The sequence below is a fragment of the Gobius niger genome (genome assembly GCF_951799975.1).
Source record: "Gobius niger genome assembly, chromosome: 3".
NCBI classification, from domain to species: domain Eukaryota; kingdom Metazoa; phylum Chordata; class Actinopteri; order Gobiiformes; family Gobiidae; genus Gobius; species Gobius niger.
In genome coordinates, this window is record NC_136854.1 from 4421443 (window position 1) to 4435740 (window position 14298).

At 48.2% G+C, this 14298-nt stretch overlaps 1 protein-coding gene across 1 annotated transcript in view; it reads right to left on the reverse strand.

Moving 5' to 3' along the window:
• Positions 1–1858: 1858 nt before the first annotated feature.
• Positions 1859–14298, reverse strand: part of LOC306961357 (protein phosphatase 1 regulatory subunit 29-like) — a gene marked incomplete at its 5' end in the record, with an annotated part of 28627 nt that continues 16187 nt past the window's right edge. The window contains 3 exons of the mRNA XM_079554065.1: positions 1859–2675; positions 3858–4682; positions 13386–14027. Of these exons, the coding sequence (XP_079410191.1) occupies positions 2030–2675; positions 3858–4682; positions 13386–14027 (2113 nt within the window). The 3' untranslated portion in view covers positions 1859–2029. The remainder of the gene's footprint in view (positions 2676–3857; positions 4683–13385; positions 14028–14298) is intronic.

Below are 14298 nucleotides of genomic sequence, written 5' to 3' on the forward strand. Positions count from 1 at the left end.
CCCCGTCTACGGTTGAATGATCCGTCTGCTGTTTACAGGACAACACGTGTCCAAACCCCCCCCTCTCCTCTCATGTGCCGCTTTTTAACCGTTTCCTGCGTCTTTCCCCGTTTCCCGCTTTAATCCCATCAGCCTCCATTCAGCTTGCCCCCCCGCCCCCCTCACCGGCGGCACCTGGCCCCCGGCTCGGCGAGCGTTTATCCGGATAATAACCGGCGGATGAGGAATTAGTCGGCTTTGTCGGTGCGCGGTCTCGCTTCGGGGCGAGGACATTACGAGATGCTAATCGCGCTAATTGTTCTTGGCGGCGGTTTTGAAGCCGAGCGGAGACGACGCTTCGCCATAAACCTGAGTCTATATTTGTTATTATAGACGCTCTTCACCATCTAACCTTCTGCTCTGAGCTTCACCATCCACAAACCTGAGTCTATATCTGTTATTATAGACACACTTCACCATCTAACCTTCTGCTCTGAGCCTCACCACAAACCTGAGTCTATATGTGTTATTATAGACACACTTCATCCAACCTTCTCTGTGACCAAACAAAATGACCAAACAAATCCCTTCTCTAAACAGAAAATCTACCCGATTTTCAGAATCTCAGTCATTGCCAGAGAAACTTCAGGAAAATATTTAAGCGGAGACACTGCAGGAAAAAACTACTTTTTTTTTCTTTTTATATGTTCAGGTTTTGGGTTCAGGTTTTTTCCAAAATTCTTCTCTTAACATATAAACTTTCACCTGTAACAACAAAACCAATCTTCACAATAACTTGTTTAATTATTGCACTAATTCAATGTTCCTCTGATTCATTTATGAAATTGTCATTTCAAGGGCCGTCGGTGCCACAACATCTGCACTGATGGGTGAGGAACGCGCTTCTCTCTGGTCCTTATGGTGGGAGCTGACGTTTCTCTAATACCGCCCCCTGGTGGCGACTCTAAGAGACACTTGGGAGCATTGATTCTAATGGGACTTCAAACATCCCAAGAATGGCTTAAAAGCCTGGCTCCAAAGAGTTTTTCTTTTTCTAAATATCGCTGTGACCCATGTGACCCATGTGACCCATGTGACCCATGTGACCACGCTGGGGGAGGGGAAATATTTTCAACCACGCTGGTTTTGTTTAAAAGCCCGAAAATTGGAAGCATTTCCAGTGCATTAACTGGCTCCAGAGCCTGTCAATCAAGCTCTGGAGCTCTGTGGAGGCTCCGCCCCCTGAGCGCAGGGCTTCCCGCCTTTTTGCCCTTTTAAGGAACAGGCTGCGTAGGAGGAGACAGAGCGGCCATTACGGTTCACACACGACTCAGGAACATTTACAATGACTTTACAGCAATTTAGTCGCTCGTACAGACATCAAACTTTCCAGCTGAGGACTGACGTTTTTTTCAAAAGGAGTTTTTATCGGATTTGTTGAATTTCCAAAAACAAGGTATAATTTTTCCTCTGATAAATAGTAAACAGGAAATAAACTAAACAAGAAAAAAGTCTCAACAAAATAAAAGCATGAATTTAAACCTGGGTGAATCCATTATTCAGATTGTGTCGCAAAAATAACGGCCATTTTTGGCCATTTTTAGCCATTGGTGTCGTATCACTCTTAATGTCGGAGTAACTAATGTGGCAAAGGGGAGTAACTAATGTGGCAAAGGGGAGTAACTAATGTGGCAAAGGGGAGTAACTAATGTGGCAAAGGGGAGGAGCTAATGTGGCAAAGGGGAGAAAAGGCTGGCTCTAAAGAGTGAAGAGTGAATGGAGCCGGTGAATCGTGTGAATCGTGCTGCATGTGAAAAGATTTCCGTCCTGAAAACACTGAAAAAACACTTTCTACGGTGTTGAAAAGGGACAAACTCCAGAGCTTTGAAACTGATTTGTGGATAAATAACCAAAGCGAAGAATAAACTCCCCGAACATGAAAATGCGCTCGTTCCTCGTCTGTACATCCGGTAAAGGAGGAGAACGTCTCTTGCTACATTGGACATGAAAATATTTAAAATGTGGCCGTCTCCAGGCTGGCTCTGGCCCCTCACAGCTTCTGCTGGGCGGACACTCCTTTCCAGTAGTCCAGTATATCGTGCAGGTCCTCGTCTTTGGCGAACTGCACTTTTTTCCGCAGCGCGTGGCCGGCCGCGATGTACGCCGCCGCCTCCTCCCGCGGGCTCTTCCGGTACGGCTTGAAGCGCTCCCAGATCCGCAACGTGCTCTCCGAGGAGGAGGAGTACTCGGGGCTGGAGGAGTACCCCGAGTTGTAGTTGTGGTGGTGGCGGGCGGGCGAGAGCTGCGCGTAGCCCCCGCCCGCCGGCGCGTCCCGTTTGGAGCGCTGCGGCTTCAGGTACTTGGCGTTGCTCGGCGAGTCGTCGGGGTTGTCGTAGTACAGGGCGGGGAAGGAGTGCCGGTGCTCCGAGCTGTGGTAGTCGGGCTGCACTTCTAAATGCTGCGCGGTCTGGCCCGCCTTCGGACCGCCGCCCCCCCCGCCCCCGCCGGACCCGTTACTGCAGCCCATGCTGGCGCCGTTCACGCTGACTCCGCCCCCGTTGATGCCGTTGCTGCTGCAGCCGCGCTCGCCTTTCTTGCAGGCCAGCGGGCTGGTCTTCTCCTGGTACTTGGGCGGGTCGCCGCGCTGCTCGTCCGCGCTGTAGCCCCGCGGGGTTTTACTCGACGGGGCGGCTAACCTGGCAGGGTCAAAGGTCAAAGGTTATTTATGTAGAACATTTAAAATACAGGCGACGCTCGGGCTGGGCACTGTTAAACGATAACAAAGAGGTTTAGGTACGACTGGAAGGAATAAAAGTATCGAAACAGGTACTGAAAAGAAATTCAATCTGCATGTTGAAGTTTTGAGGCTGTTGGTCAAAAAGGGGGGACAAATCTGGGAAAATTTGCACACACAAAAAAATAGCCACAAATGTGGAGAAAAAAACAATTACATTTTGGGAAAAATGGGGAAAAAACACGTTGGCAAATAGAAAAAAATGAGAAAATTTGGGGAATTTAGAGAAAAAATATGGAACATTTGGGAAAAATCTTGAGAATAAAAAGGTTCAAAATGGAGGAAATATTCAGGAAAAAATTGGAGAAAAAAAGCTGGGAAAATTTGGGGCAAAAATTTAAAAAAAAAGTTAAAAATGTGAAGTAAAAAAAGAAAAACTTGGGGACAAATTTGAAATAAAATTGGGTGAATTTAGAGAAAAAATATGGAAAATTTGGGAAAAATCTTGAATAAAAAAGGGTAACAAGGACAAAATAAGAAAAATGTAAAAAAAAAAGAAATTGGAAAAAATTGGGAAAATTTTAGGCAAAATTTTGAAAAATAAAAAAACTAATTGGGGAAATTGAGGAAAATACACATGGGCAAATTGGAAAGAAAATTGGGGAAAATTGGGGCAAAGTTTAAAAAGAATAAATAATAATAATTGGGGGGAATATAGAGATTTTTTTTTTTCTAATTTGGGAAAAAAAAAAAAAAGTTAAAAAAAAAAGTTTTGAAAATGTATTTTCTGCCCTTTTGTCTTTAACCTCTTAACCTCCACCTGAACCGGGCACATTTTCTCCAGTTTTACCCAAATCTAAAAGCTTCTTGAAAAAAAAGTGTCAGAAACGCTTCAAAAATGTGGCGTCGACGCAACAAAAAAGTTACGACCACTTTAGTAGGTCTTAGCTTTCAAATGCGGTGCTAGTCTGTTGCTCTCCAGTCCAGAAGCTGTTAGATTTGGGTAAAGCCGAACTGGAGTTAATGCTCTGGGTTCAGGCGGGGGGTCAGAGGTTAAAGGGAACGTTTAAATGATTCATCTGTTTTCTGGTTCTATATGACACATTACTCAGTATAGTTCTGGAGCAGCCATGTTTGTTTTTACCTGTGCTTGGCGTCGGCGCTCAGCTGCCTCTGTAACGGGCGCACCGCGTTGGCCGGGGGCGGGTCTCGGTACGGGGGCGTGAGGAACCCGCCCCCGCTGATCCCGGGGCGCTCCGACAGCGGCATGACCAGCGGGACGGGCGCCATGGAGGGGTGCGGGTGCGGGGGCAGGTGCATCTTGGCGTGGATCTTCGGGGACGGCGCTTTGATCAGCTGCTCGGCGGCGGGACCGGCCGGGGACATGGGCAGCAGGTTGCGGGCCTGGGACGCGGCGTAGCTGGGCGGCTGCGGGATGGGGATGACGCTCTCGGCGGCGGTCGGGGCGCTCGCCGAGGACGCGTCGAGCTTCAGGGCGTCGATGCAGTTGTTGATGATCTGGTTGACCTTGTCCACCTCTTTGGCGATGGTGGAGATCTCCGAGTTGGAGCCGTTCGCGTCCTCGTCCGGGTCGTTGCCGTCGGCGTCCTCGTCCTCCTCCGCGCTGCGCATGTCCACCACCGTTTCCGCGGCGACGTGGGCGGCCCCTCCCCCCGCGGCCGCCTCCCTGGCCTCCGCGACCAGCCCGGCGGTCCTCACGTCCATGTAGTTGCCCTTTCCTCCGCCGGCGCCGCCCGCGGGGGACTCGGAGAAGGCGCTGGACATCTTCTCGCCCTGGGGCAGAGCGGAGAGGCGACCGGCGCCGCTGTTGCCCGTTCCCGGGAGCATGCCGGCGCCGGGGGAGGCCGACTGCTTCCCTGCCCCCGCCCCGTGGTGCTGGGCCTGGTCCTGGAGACGCTGCATCGCCCCGGGGTCGTTGGACACGGCCGCCGCCGCCTCCGGACCGTACCTGAGGAGGGAATACAATATTGATCTAAAACAGCTGATATCCAGGAGCTCCACTGCGTCCCATAAGCCCCTCCTCTCTTACTCCCCTTTGCTGCACAGCTGTGTCAATAAAGAGTGAAAAGAAGACTCTGTAGTGAAGCTGCACGGTGAAGAGTTTAGTCAGAGATGTGGAGGTGAGGAAAGCATGGATATGTAGGACCATCGGGACCCATCTCCAGCCAGGCTGATGGTCAGAAACACCCGGCTGGAGGATTCACCTGTTGTACATGTTTTCAGTAGTCGGTGAAACTGAAGGAAACCTACGCTCAGGAAAATGTCCGCTCTTTATTATGGAACTCATCAACTCACTGTCAGAAGACGATTGGAAGATTTTAAATAACATGAGAGAGTTTATCAGGGCTCATTATTGAGGAAACAGCTCCCCCTGGTGGCCGTGTATTATGCCCTTTGTGAATATTCAGACTTATTAAACGTGCTCAGTGTTTCAATGATTCTCTGGGTCTTAAACGCACATTAGCATTAGCATTAGCAGCTAGTAGGTTAGTTGCTGAATGAACTGTGAAGCAGTTGCTCTAAAACTAAGGCTGCATGATTTTAATGTAATGACAATATGAAAGGGACGAACTGAAAGCTGAAGCTGTAATGATAGATTTGTCTAAAGGATGTGTCAACAACGCAAACCAAGGCAGCGGCGCCTCCTCCCCAAACAAAAGGAAACAGGAGACGAGCGTTTTCTAACGTGGAAACAGAGCGAGACGTCAGAGATCAACGAAAAACGCTAATAAGACACTAAACTTCTTGTTTTTAGCGCTGAAGCTGCTGTGGCCAAAGTGTGGTCCTGTCTGGGAGCAAAGCAGCGTCTCTGTCCCGCTGTCACTGCTTTAATATCAAGGCTCTTCATGAGGAAGCGGCGCCGCATAATCCGTGATTAATAAATCCACTTCAAACATGTTCACAGTTCAGCTCGTCTGATACAATCTTTGTCCATCCAACACAACCCGGTGTTTACCCAGTCTGTAAATGCACGCTCCCAAATCTCCCTAAACAAGCCGGTTTGAACCTTTTAAATAAACCAATACTGCAGCTTAAACATGGAGAGGCTTCTTCACGACTTCAGCTGAACGATTCTGCAAAAAAGCGAAAATCATCCATCCATTTTCTTCTTCTTTATCCGGGGCCGGGTCGCGGGGGCAGCGTCTCAGCAGAGACGTCCAGACTTCCTGATCCACACACACCCCCTCCAGCTGTTCTGACCCCGAGGCCACACTAGGCCAGCTCGGAGACATAGGGCCAGAACTTGTGACTGGCGCAGTCCGTGCGCAACTCTAAACGCAACGTGGTGCACGCGCGATCTTACATGTTGCACTAAAGGCTGCACCACTAGGGAGAGGGCGTTATTTAAGAAAAAGAGGTGACTGAGGCGTGGTTCATTACAAGCAGCACTCAGAGCCGCTCTTCTGTGGCAACCTTCACATTATGTTCCTCTTTACATCGCGCTGCCTTGTCTTCTTCCTTAGAATCAACGTCAAATTGAAAACAAAAGCGAAATTGCCTTGAAAAGTCTGTTTGAGCGTAGGTTACGCACGGATTTACTTTGATAGATCAACGTGCACCTAACACCAAAACAACTACAGTTTTCCATAAATAAACCACACGTGCCTCAAGTGCCACAACACCAGGTCTGATCTGAGTTTTAAGGAGACGTTTCTATCGTGTGTCAGTCTTTACCTCCTGATGATGCTCCTTGTGGAGCCACAGCTCAGTCCAAAAGAAAGAAGCACATTTTACAGGGCGCAGAGCAACTTTTTTTCTTTTTCAAATTCAGCCGCTCCAAGAATCCTGCAGCTGTAGCACAAATGTTCCAACACGCAACAGTTTTCTTGTAGCTAATGCATAACTCTGTAACTCCTCCGCAGCCGATATGACAGTTTCTGATCAATTAAATACTGTACATTTCGTAACTTTGCGCATTTGAACGGTGTCCAGTGCGAGGCTGCCTCTCGGTCCCGCCCGCTCAGCTTGGATCTGCAGCAGCGGAGGGACACTTTTATTTATTTTATCTTTATTAGACATTGCGCTGCATCAGCATGTTGCGTGTTTACAGGAGAACCCCCCCCTCGCAAACCACCGCCTTCCGCAGGTCTGGGGAAAGCATGGGGAGGGGGCGGCACCACAACATCACAATGCGAGTCTGTCCCCCCTCCCGTTCTGCCCACTTTTTGCGCCAGGTATGACACTGAAGATTGTAAGGAGCTCCACCCGTCTGCGCAGTCGTCTGCTCTACAGCCTGCGCTGTGAACCACAAGATCTGGCCCATAGTCCCACCAGCGTCTCCCGGAAATCACCAATTAAAAAAAAACAACCTCAAAACCTTAGCTGCCGACTTGTGTCCCTGGTTCTCACACGGGTCAGACATGTCACTGACAGGTAACGGGGTTTCCATCATCAGCTGCTGCCAATATCAGCGCTTTTTTCCACTGCGATCAAAAATACGTCTGTGGAGGTTTTGTCTAACCCAGTGATTCAATTCTCCAGGTTCAGACCTTCAGAATAAGGTTGACGTACACCAGGGGCGGACTGGCCATATGTCCATTCTGGAAGAGCACAGAAGGGCCACCGGCTCTAAGGGCCACCGGTCCCGCCTTAACCGAGCTTTACCCAAATCTAAAAGCTAAAAAGAAAAGCATCAAAATAGCGACAAAAAAGAGAATGAAAACAAAACAAAAACACGACAACAAAGCAACGAAAAGGCCACAAAAACGTGACAGAACCATAACAAAAAAATGATAGAAAAAATTTGACAAAAAAGTGACAAAAACAAAAAGCCACAAAATGTAATGAAGAAACAACGAAACTATGACGAAAAATGCGGCGACTTGACAAAAAGTTGCAATCACTTTGTAGGTCTCAGCTTTCAAATGAGGCGTTACATAGATACAGACGGCATCTCTGGAATCTCCCATATATGGTCATGTTTGAAAACAGTTAAGGGGGAAAACAATTTGGAGAAAAAAATTTAACTTTCTTTAATTATTCAAAAAACTACTTTAACAAATGCTGCGTTATGAATATAGTTTTCTACTAAGACATGGGGAGGAGCAAAGTTGTTCAACAGCCCATAAACACATAAAAAACGGAGAATGCTAGCTTGATGCTTTATGTTAGCATCGGGCTAGTGCTAACGGTTAGCTAGCGCAAGCTACAACTGCCGTTTTTTCACTTCTACTGAACAATCTGCTGTGAGAAAATATCCATATGGACCCGGTTTAGACTTGACTTTATTTATGTCAGGGGTGTCCAAACTTTTTTCATGGGGGGCCGCATACTGAAGCGTACACAGGGTGAAGGGCCATAGATCGGTGGTTAGTGCCGCAAAACCTTTGACTAGCAGAGGTTTAAATTGCGCCCCACACCTTTATTTCTGCTCAAAACCTTCATGCCAGCTCTGTCTCACAGTACAAGGTTAGTTGTTTGGTTAGAATTGTGTAGAATTATTACATTTCAAATAAAAAGGACTATCTCTGATGATGTGTCCCGATTCAGCAAGAAGGCAGAGGGCCACCAAAAATTGGTCTGAGGGCCACCAAAAATTTGGCCCCCGGGCCGCACTTTGGACACCCCTGATTTATGTGATAAATAAGTTCATATTCCACCAGAAAATGGCTAAAAACAGTGGAAAATTGTGTTTCTCTAAAGATTCTATTTCCCCCCTCAGCGAGGCCACGCCCCCTTCTATGACGAGATGCCGTCTGTATCTATTGTTGCTCTCCAGCCGAGAAGCTTTTAAATTTGGGTAAAGCCGAACTGGAGAAAATGCTCTCCGTTAAGGCGGGTGGTAAGTGTCACATTTACGCTAATTTGGTCCAGGCTGGTCAGAGTCCAGGGCTGTTTTTCAGTCCCAGTCCGGCCCTGGTCGCAGCTCGACTCGCGCCGCTCGCCGCCTGGACGGAGGAACGGCGAGGGGGGGAACCAAATTAGCTGCAGCATCAAAGTACAGCGACTCGGCTCGGAACTAATGAGCTGAGGCCGCGCCAAAAAAAAAAGAAAAAAAACGCTCCCCAGAAATCCATTACCGCAGCTACACCTTAATAACGCTTTACTGCCGCCGTTTGTAGGAAAAGCATCTGTGGGGAACTTATATATTTGTAATGACCGTGCGCCGGGCGGGTTTATGAATGTGCGCGGAGCCTCACATTATGCGCCTGGTGGAGCTCCGCCGCCCGGAAGACACATTGCTTGTAATTGGGCGATGCCGGGGAATATATAGTAAAGAGTAAACAGCTCTCAAATGATTCTGAGTCGCTCGAGGAGAAGAGGAAACCACTATGCAGTTTGAACAGTCGCTAAAGCCCTATTCACACGGGATTAGAATCACAGAGGGAGGAGGGAACATGGCCGACGTCTTTGGAGTTTCAGCCATGTCAGCGATTTGGAAGGTTCAAATTCACACGATTTTTATCTTTTCTGCAAACTCTGAGGTCCTCAAGAGATTCTATGGTTAAAGGGATGTTTCAGGATGTTTGACATAGGGCCTCATTTCCTCGTTATCCAGAGTGTTGCTGATTTCTGGAGATTTTTCTTTTTGTAATTCATGCAGTTCTTATATTTGAAGAGTTACATGGCGCTAGGCTAATGCTAGGCTAGTGCATGTCTATGGTATCAGCTAGCCTGCATTAAAAACAGTGTGACCCGCTCCACAGAGCACCTGAGGCAAATCACTTCAAACACCAGACTAACCATATAAATGTCTGTGTCCATAGAATCATGTTTGGAATATAACTGACCTTGCATCACATGAATGATCACATCTTGAGGGACTATTTTCGAGCAGATCACTCCGCCGCCGCCTAGCTTATACAACCACGAAGCTGATGCTGCTCAGATATGAGTTATTTTAAATGATTCTATGGCCACAGACGTTTATATGGTTAGTCTGGTGTTATAAGTGATTTGCCTCAGGTGCTCTGTGGAGCGGGTCACACTGTTTTTAATGCAGGCTAGCTGATACCATAGACCTGCACTAGCCTAGCACTAGCCTAGCGCCACGAAACTCTTCAAACATAAGAACTGTGTGAATTACAAAAAAAAAATATCTCCAGAAATCAGCAACAAATGAAGCCCTATGTCAAAAATCCTGAAACATCCCTTTAATGTTAACCCCCACTTTAACCAAACACATTTTCTTCAGCTTGCTGCCTATAGACCAGTGTGATGCCTCATTTGAAAGCTAAGACCTACAAAACTCTTTTTTTGACGCTTGTTTGTTGCTTTTTCTTTCTGGTTTACGTCTCGTTTTGCCCCTAGTTTGACTCTTTCTTTCAAGATGCTTTGGAGCCGAACTGCAGAAAATGCTCTCGGTTAAGGTGGGGGTTAAGAGGTTAAGGTTTACTTTATTGTCCCCGTAGGAAAATGTGTCTCACGGCAGCACGGCGCCCGGGGACCCAGCTCCAGATGTGGAGCTCCAGATGCTGGTGCTCAGAATCACCTGGCTGGAGGATTCACCAATTGTACATGTTTTAGTGGTTGAGGAAGCACGGGGAGAACATGCAAACTCCACAAAAGGGCCCCGTCCAGGTGGGAATCGAACCCGGATCTTCTTGCTGTGGGGCATGAGCGCTAACCACTGTGCCACCTTTTGGAAAGATCTTAAAGGAACTACACGGAGTTTAGAAATGTTAAAACTAAGTATTTTCCTCCCCTACATGTTCCTCCATGTCCTCATGTGTAGAATGAGCTCAGACCTGTTCCTGCCTCTAAAATCCTGCACTGTCGCTCAGGAAGGTGTTACTTTGGGTCAGAAGTGCCGTCATGCACAAGCTTAATATAGAAGCTGCAGTTACACGTATGACCTGGGGCGGCAGTAGTGAGTATAAAATGGCTACCTTGCATCTAGCCCAGGGATGTCCAAACTACGGCCCGCGGGCGAATTAAAAGTGGGCCGCCAAATTCTAGAAAAATAATATAAAAAAAAAAATATATATATATATATATATATATATATGGTAACTGTGGTAACTGACAAAATGCATACATTTATGTCTTTGTTTTTTGGCTCATATCTCAGTCATTACTGGAGGAATCCACATGAAACAAAAACTGTCACAAAGTTCATCATCTCCTCTGTCAGCGCATATGAACTACGGCCCAACTATTTTCTCCGAAAAGTGTCAAAAAGTGGTGACAATATGCGAAAACATAAGTAAGATGTCCAAAAGAAAGGACTTTCAGACAAAAAAATGATCTCACAGGTTTGTCAATCACGATCAGATACTGATGAGGAAAAACATGGAGATTGGAGATTTCTTACAAAAACTGCATTTCTCCCATAGAGTTGCATTGGCCCCGCCCTCCACCTGACATTATGACATCATCACACTCTAAATCGTGAACACCACCTGAATATATATGAAATAAATGAAAATTCATTAATAGAAAGCTGTGATGCTGTTGTTTTACTTTAAGCATGTTCAATTAATAAGCATCAGGGTTTCCCACTCACATGTTTGTTTGTACTAAAAAAAAAAAGCTGCACCCTGTGTATATTAACCAGAAATTATTCTTTTCACAGCAGCAAAATAGCCAAAAATAGTTATTATTTATTGCTTAAAATGCACCAGAATGCAGGAAAACGCATCTATGTAAAAAAAAAAAAAATCTCCCACCACAGCCCCCTTGAAATCTTTAGGAAACACTGAGCATAGTTAACATTTTATTTATTTGCTCAATTTAATACAAAAGTCTACAATCTGACCTTGACTGAGTGAGGCCCAGTTTCTGCGTGTGGCCCTCAGTGAAAAAAGTTTGGACACCCCTGATCCTTTAAAGGAACAGGCCACCATTTATCCATAGATATGTTCTTACCTGAGCTTAGACGAGTTGATGCGTACCTGTCTGGTCTTTGTGCGTACCCTCAGTCATGTTGTTGTTAGCATTTGGCCTCTCCCAGTGTGTTCCTATAGCTCCAAACGGGGTGAATTTAGAAGTGACCGAGCTCTTCCACGCACACAGACCAGACCGGTACGTAGGGAAAAACGGTGGCCTGTTCCTTTAACGCGACCTCTCTCCGACTCTTCTCCCCGCTGGATCAAACACCTAAAAGCACCTCCACCTCCCTCCTCACCTCATCTCCATTCTCTCCGCTGGATCAAACACCTAAAAGCACCTCCGTCTTCACCTCATCTCCATTCTCCCCGCTGGATCAAACACCTAAGAGCACCTCCACCTCCGTCCTCACCTCATCTCCATTCTCCCCGCTGGATCAAACACCTAAAAGCACCTCCACCCCTGTCCTCACCTCATCTCCATTCTCTCCGCTGGATCAAACACCTAAAAGCACCTCCACCTCCGTCCTCACCTCATCTCCATTCTCTCCGCTGGATCAAACACCTAAAAGCACCTCCACATCCGTCCTCACCTCATCTCCATTCTCCCCGCTGGATCAAACACCTAAAAGCACCTCCACCTCCGTCCTCACCTCATCTCCATTCTCCCCGCTGGATCAAACACCTATAAGCACCTCCACCTCCGTCCTCACCTCATCTCCATTCTCCCCGCTGGATCAAACACCTATAAGCACCTCCACCTCCGCCCTCACCTCATCTCCATTCTCCCCGCTGGATCAAACACCTAAAAGCACCTCCACCTCCGTCCTCACCTCATCTCCATTCTCTCCGCTGGATCAAACACCTAAAAGCACCTCCACCTCCGTCCTCACCTCATCTCCATTCTCTCCGCTGGATCAAACACCTAAAAGCACCTCCACCTCTGTCCTCACCTCATCTCCATTCTCTCCGCTGGATCAAACACCTAAAAGCACCTCCACCTCCGTCCTCACCTCATCTCCATTCTCTCCGCTGGATCAAACACCTAAAAGCACCTCCACCTCCGTCCTCACCTCATCTCCATTCTCCCCGCTGGATCAAACACCTAAAAGCACCTCCACCTCCGTCCTCACCTCATCTCCATTCTCTCCGCTGGATCAAACACCTAAAAAGCACCTCCACCTCCGTCCTCACCTCATCTCCATTCTCTCCGCTGGATCAAACACCTAAAAGCACCTCCACCCCCGTCCTCACCTCATCTCCATTCTCCCCGCTGGATCAAACACCTAAAAGCACCTCCACCCCTGTCCTCACCTCATCTCCATTCTCTCCGCTGGATCAAACACCTAAAAGCACCTCCACCTCCGTCCTCACCTCATCTCCATTCTCCCCGCTGGATCAAACACCTAAAAGCACCTCCACCCCCGTCCTCACCTTATCTCCATTCTCCCTGCTGGATCAAACACCTAAAAGCACCCCTGTCCTCACCTCATCTCCATTCTCCCCGCTGGATCAAACACCTAAAAGCACCTCCGTCCTCACCTCATCTCCATTCTCCCTGCTGGATCAAACACCTAAAAGCACCCCTGTCCTCACCTCATCTCCATTCTCTCCGCTGGATCAAACACCTAAAAGCACCTCCACCTCCATCCTCACCTCATCTCCATTCTCCCCGCTGGATCAAACACCTAAAAGCACCTCCACCTCCGTCCTCACCTCATCTCCATTCTCCCCGCTGGATCAAACGCCTAAAAGCACCTCCACCCCTGTCCTCACCTCATCTCCATTCTCTCCGCTGGATCAAACACCTAAAAGCACCTCCACCCCCGTCCTCACCTCATCTCCATTCTCTCCGCTGGATCAAACACCTAAAAGCTCCTCACCTCATCTCCAGGATGGTCTTCTTGACGCTGATGGCCTTCTCCTTCTCCTCCTGCGCCCTCCTGCGTCGGAGGCAGTAGTACACGAAGCCCAGCACCAGCAGCATCCCGAACAGGCAGCCCACGATGGTCATGATGTAGTGCGTGGTGGTGGAGGGGTTGGCCCGGTGGTCCTCGGGCCCGGCCGCCCGCGTGGTGAAGGACATGCACGTGTGGTTGTAGCGCTGAGACTTGCTGACCGACGCCACGCAGTAGGTGTAGTTGGTGTGCGGCTGCAGCTTGTCCAGCATGATGACCTCGCTCTTCTTCTTCAGGGGCTTGTCCGCCACCAGGGTGTGGTTGTACTGCGACAGGATGTACATCTTGTTGTACGGCTCCGGGATCTGCACCCGTAAGGAGGCGGAGTACTGGGACACGGCCTGCGTCACGATGGTGATCTGGTTCTTGTTCAGGGCGTCCGCCGTGGACGAGGTGTTGGGCTGGTGGTAGAAGCCTTGGTCCGTGTTGTCCAGGCCCAAACCGGAGCCCTCCTGGTCCGGCAGCTGCGAGGGCATCCCGGGGATGATCACGCCGTCACGGCACCGCGTCGACAGGATGGTCCTCGCGTTCCTGCCGTGGCCCGGGACCGGACTCAGCAGAGGATACCTGTGAGGAAAGGACAGTAAAGTAAAGCTTTAGCGAAGTATCTATATCATATGTTTTTTTTATTTAACCTTTATTTAAGCAGGAAAGTCCCATTGAGATTAAAAACCTCTTTTTCCAGGGAGTCCTGGACAAGAGGCAGCAAACAATACAGAATTAGAATTACATACATGTTATACACATTATGAAAAACAGTTACAATGTAAAAAGGTCGACTCAAGTGTCTGGACTTAAGAGCGTTCAATGAAATAAGCTCAGTTATTTTCCAGTCTTT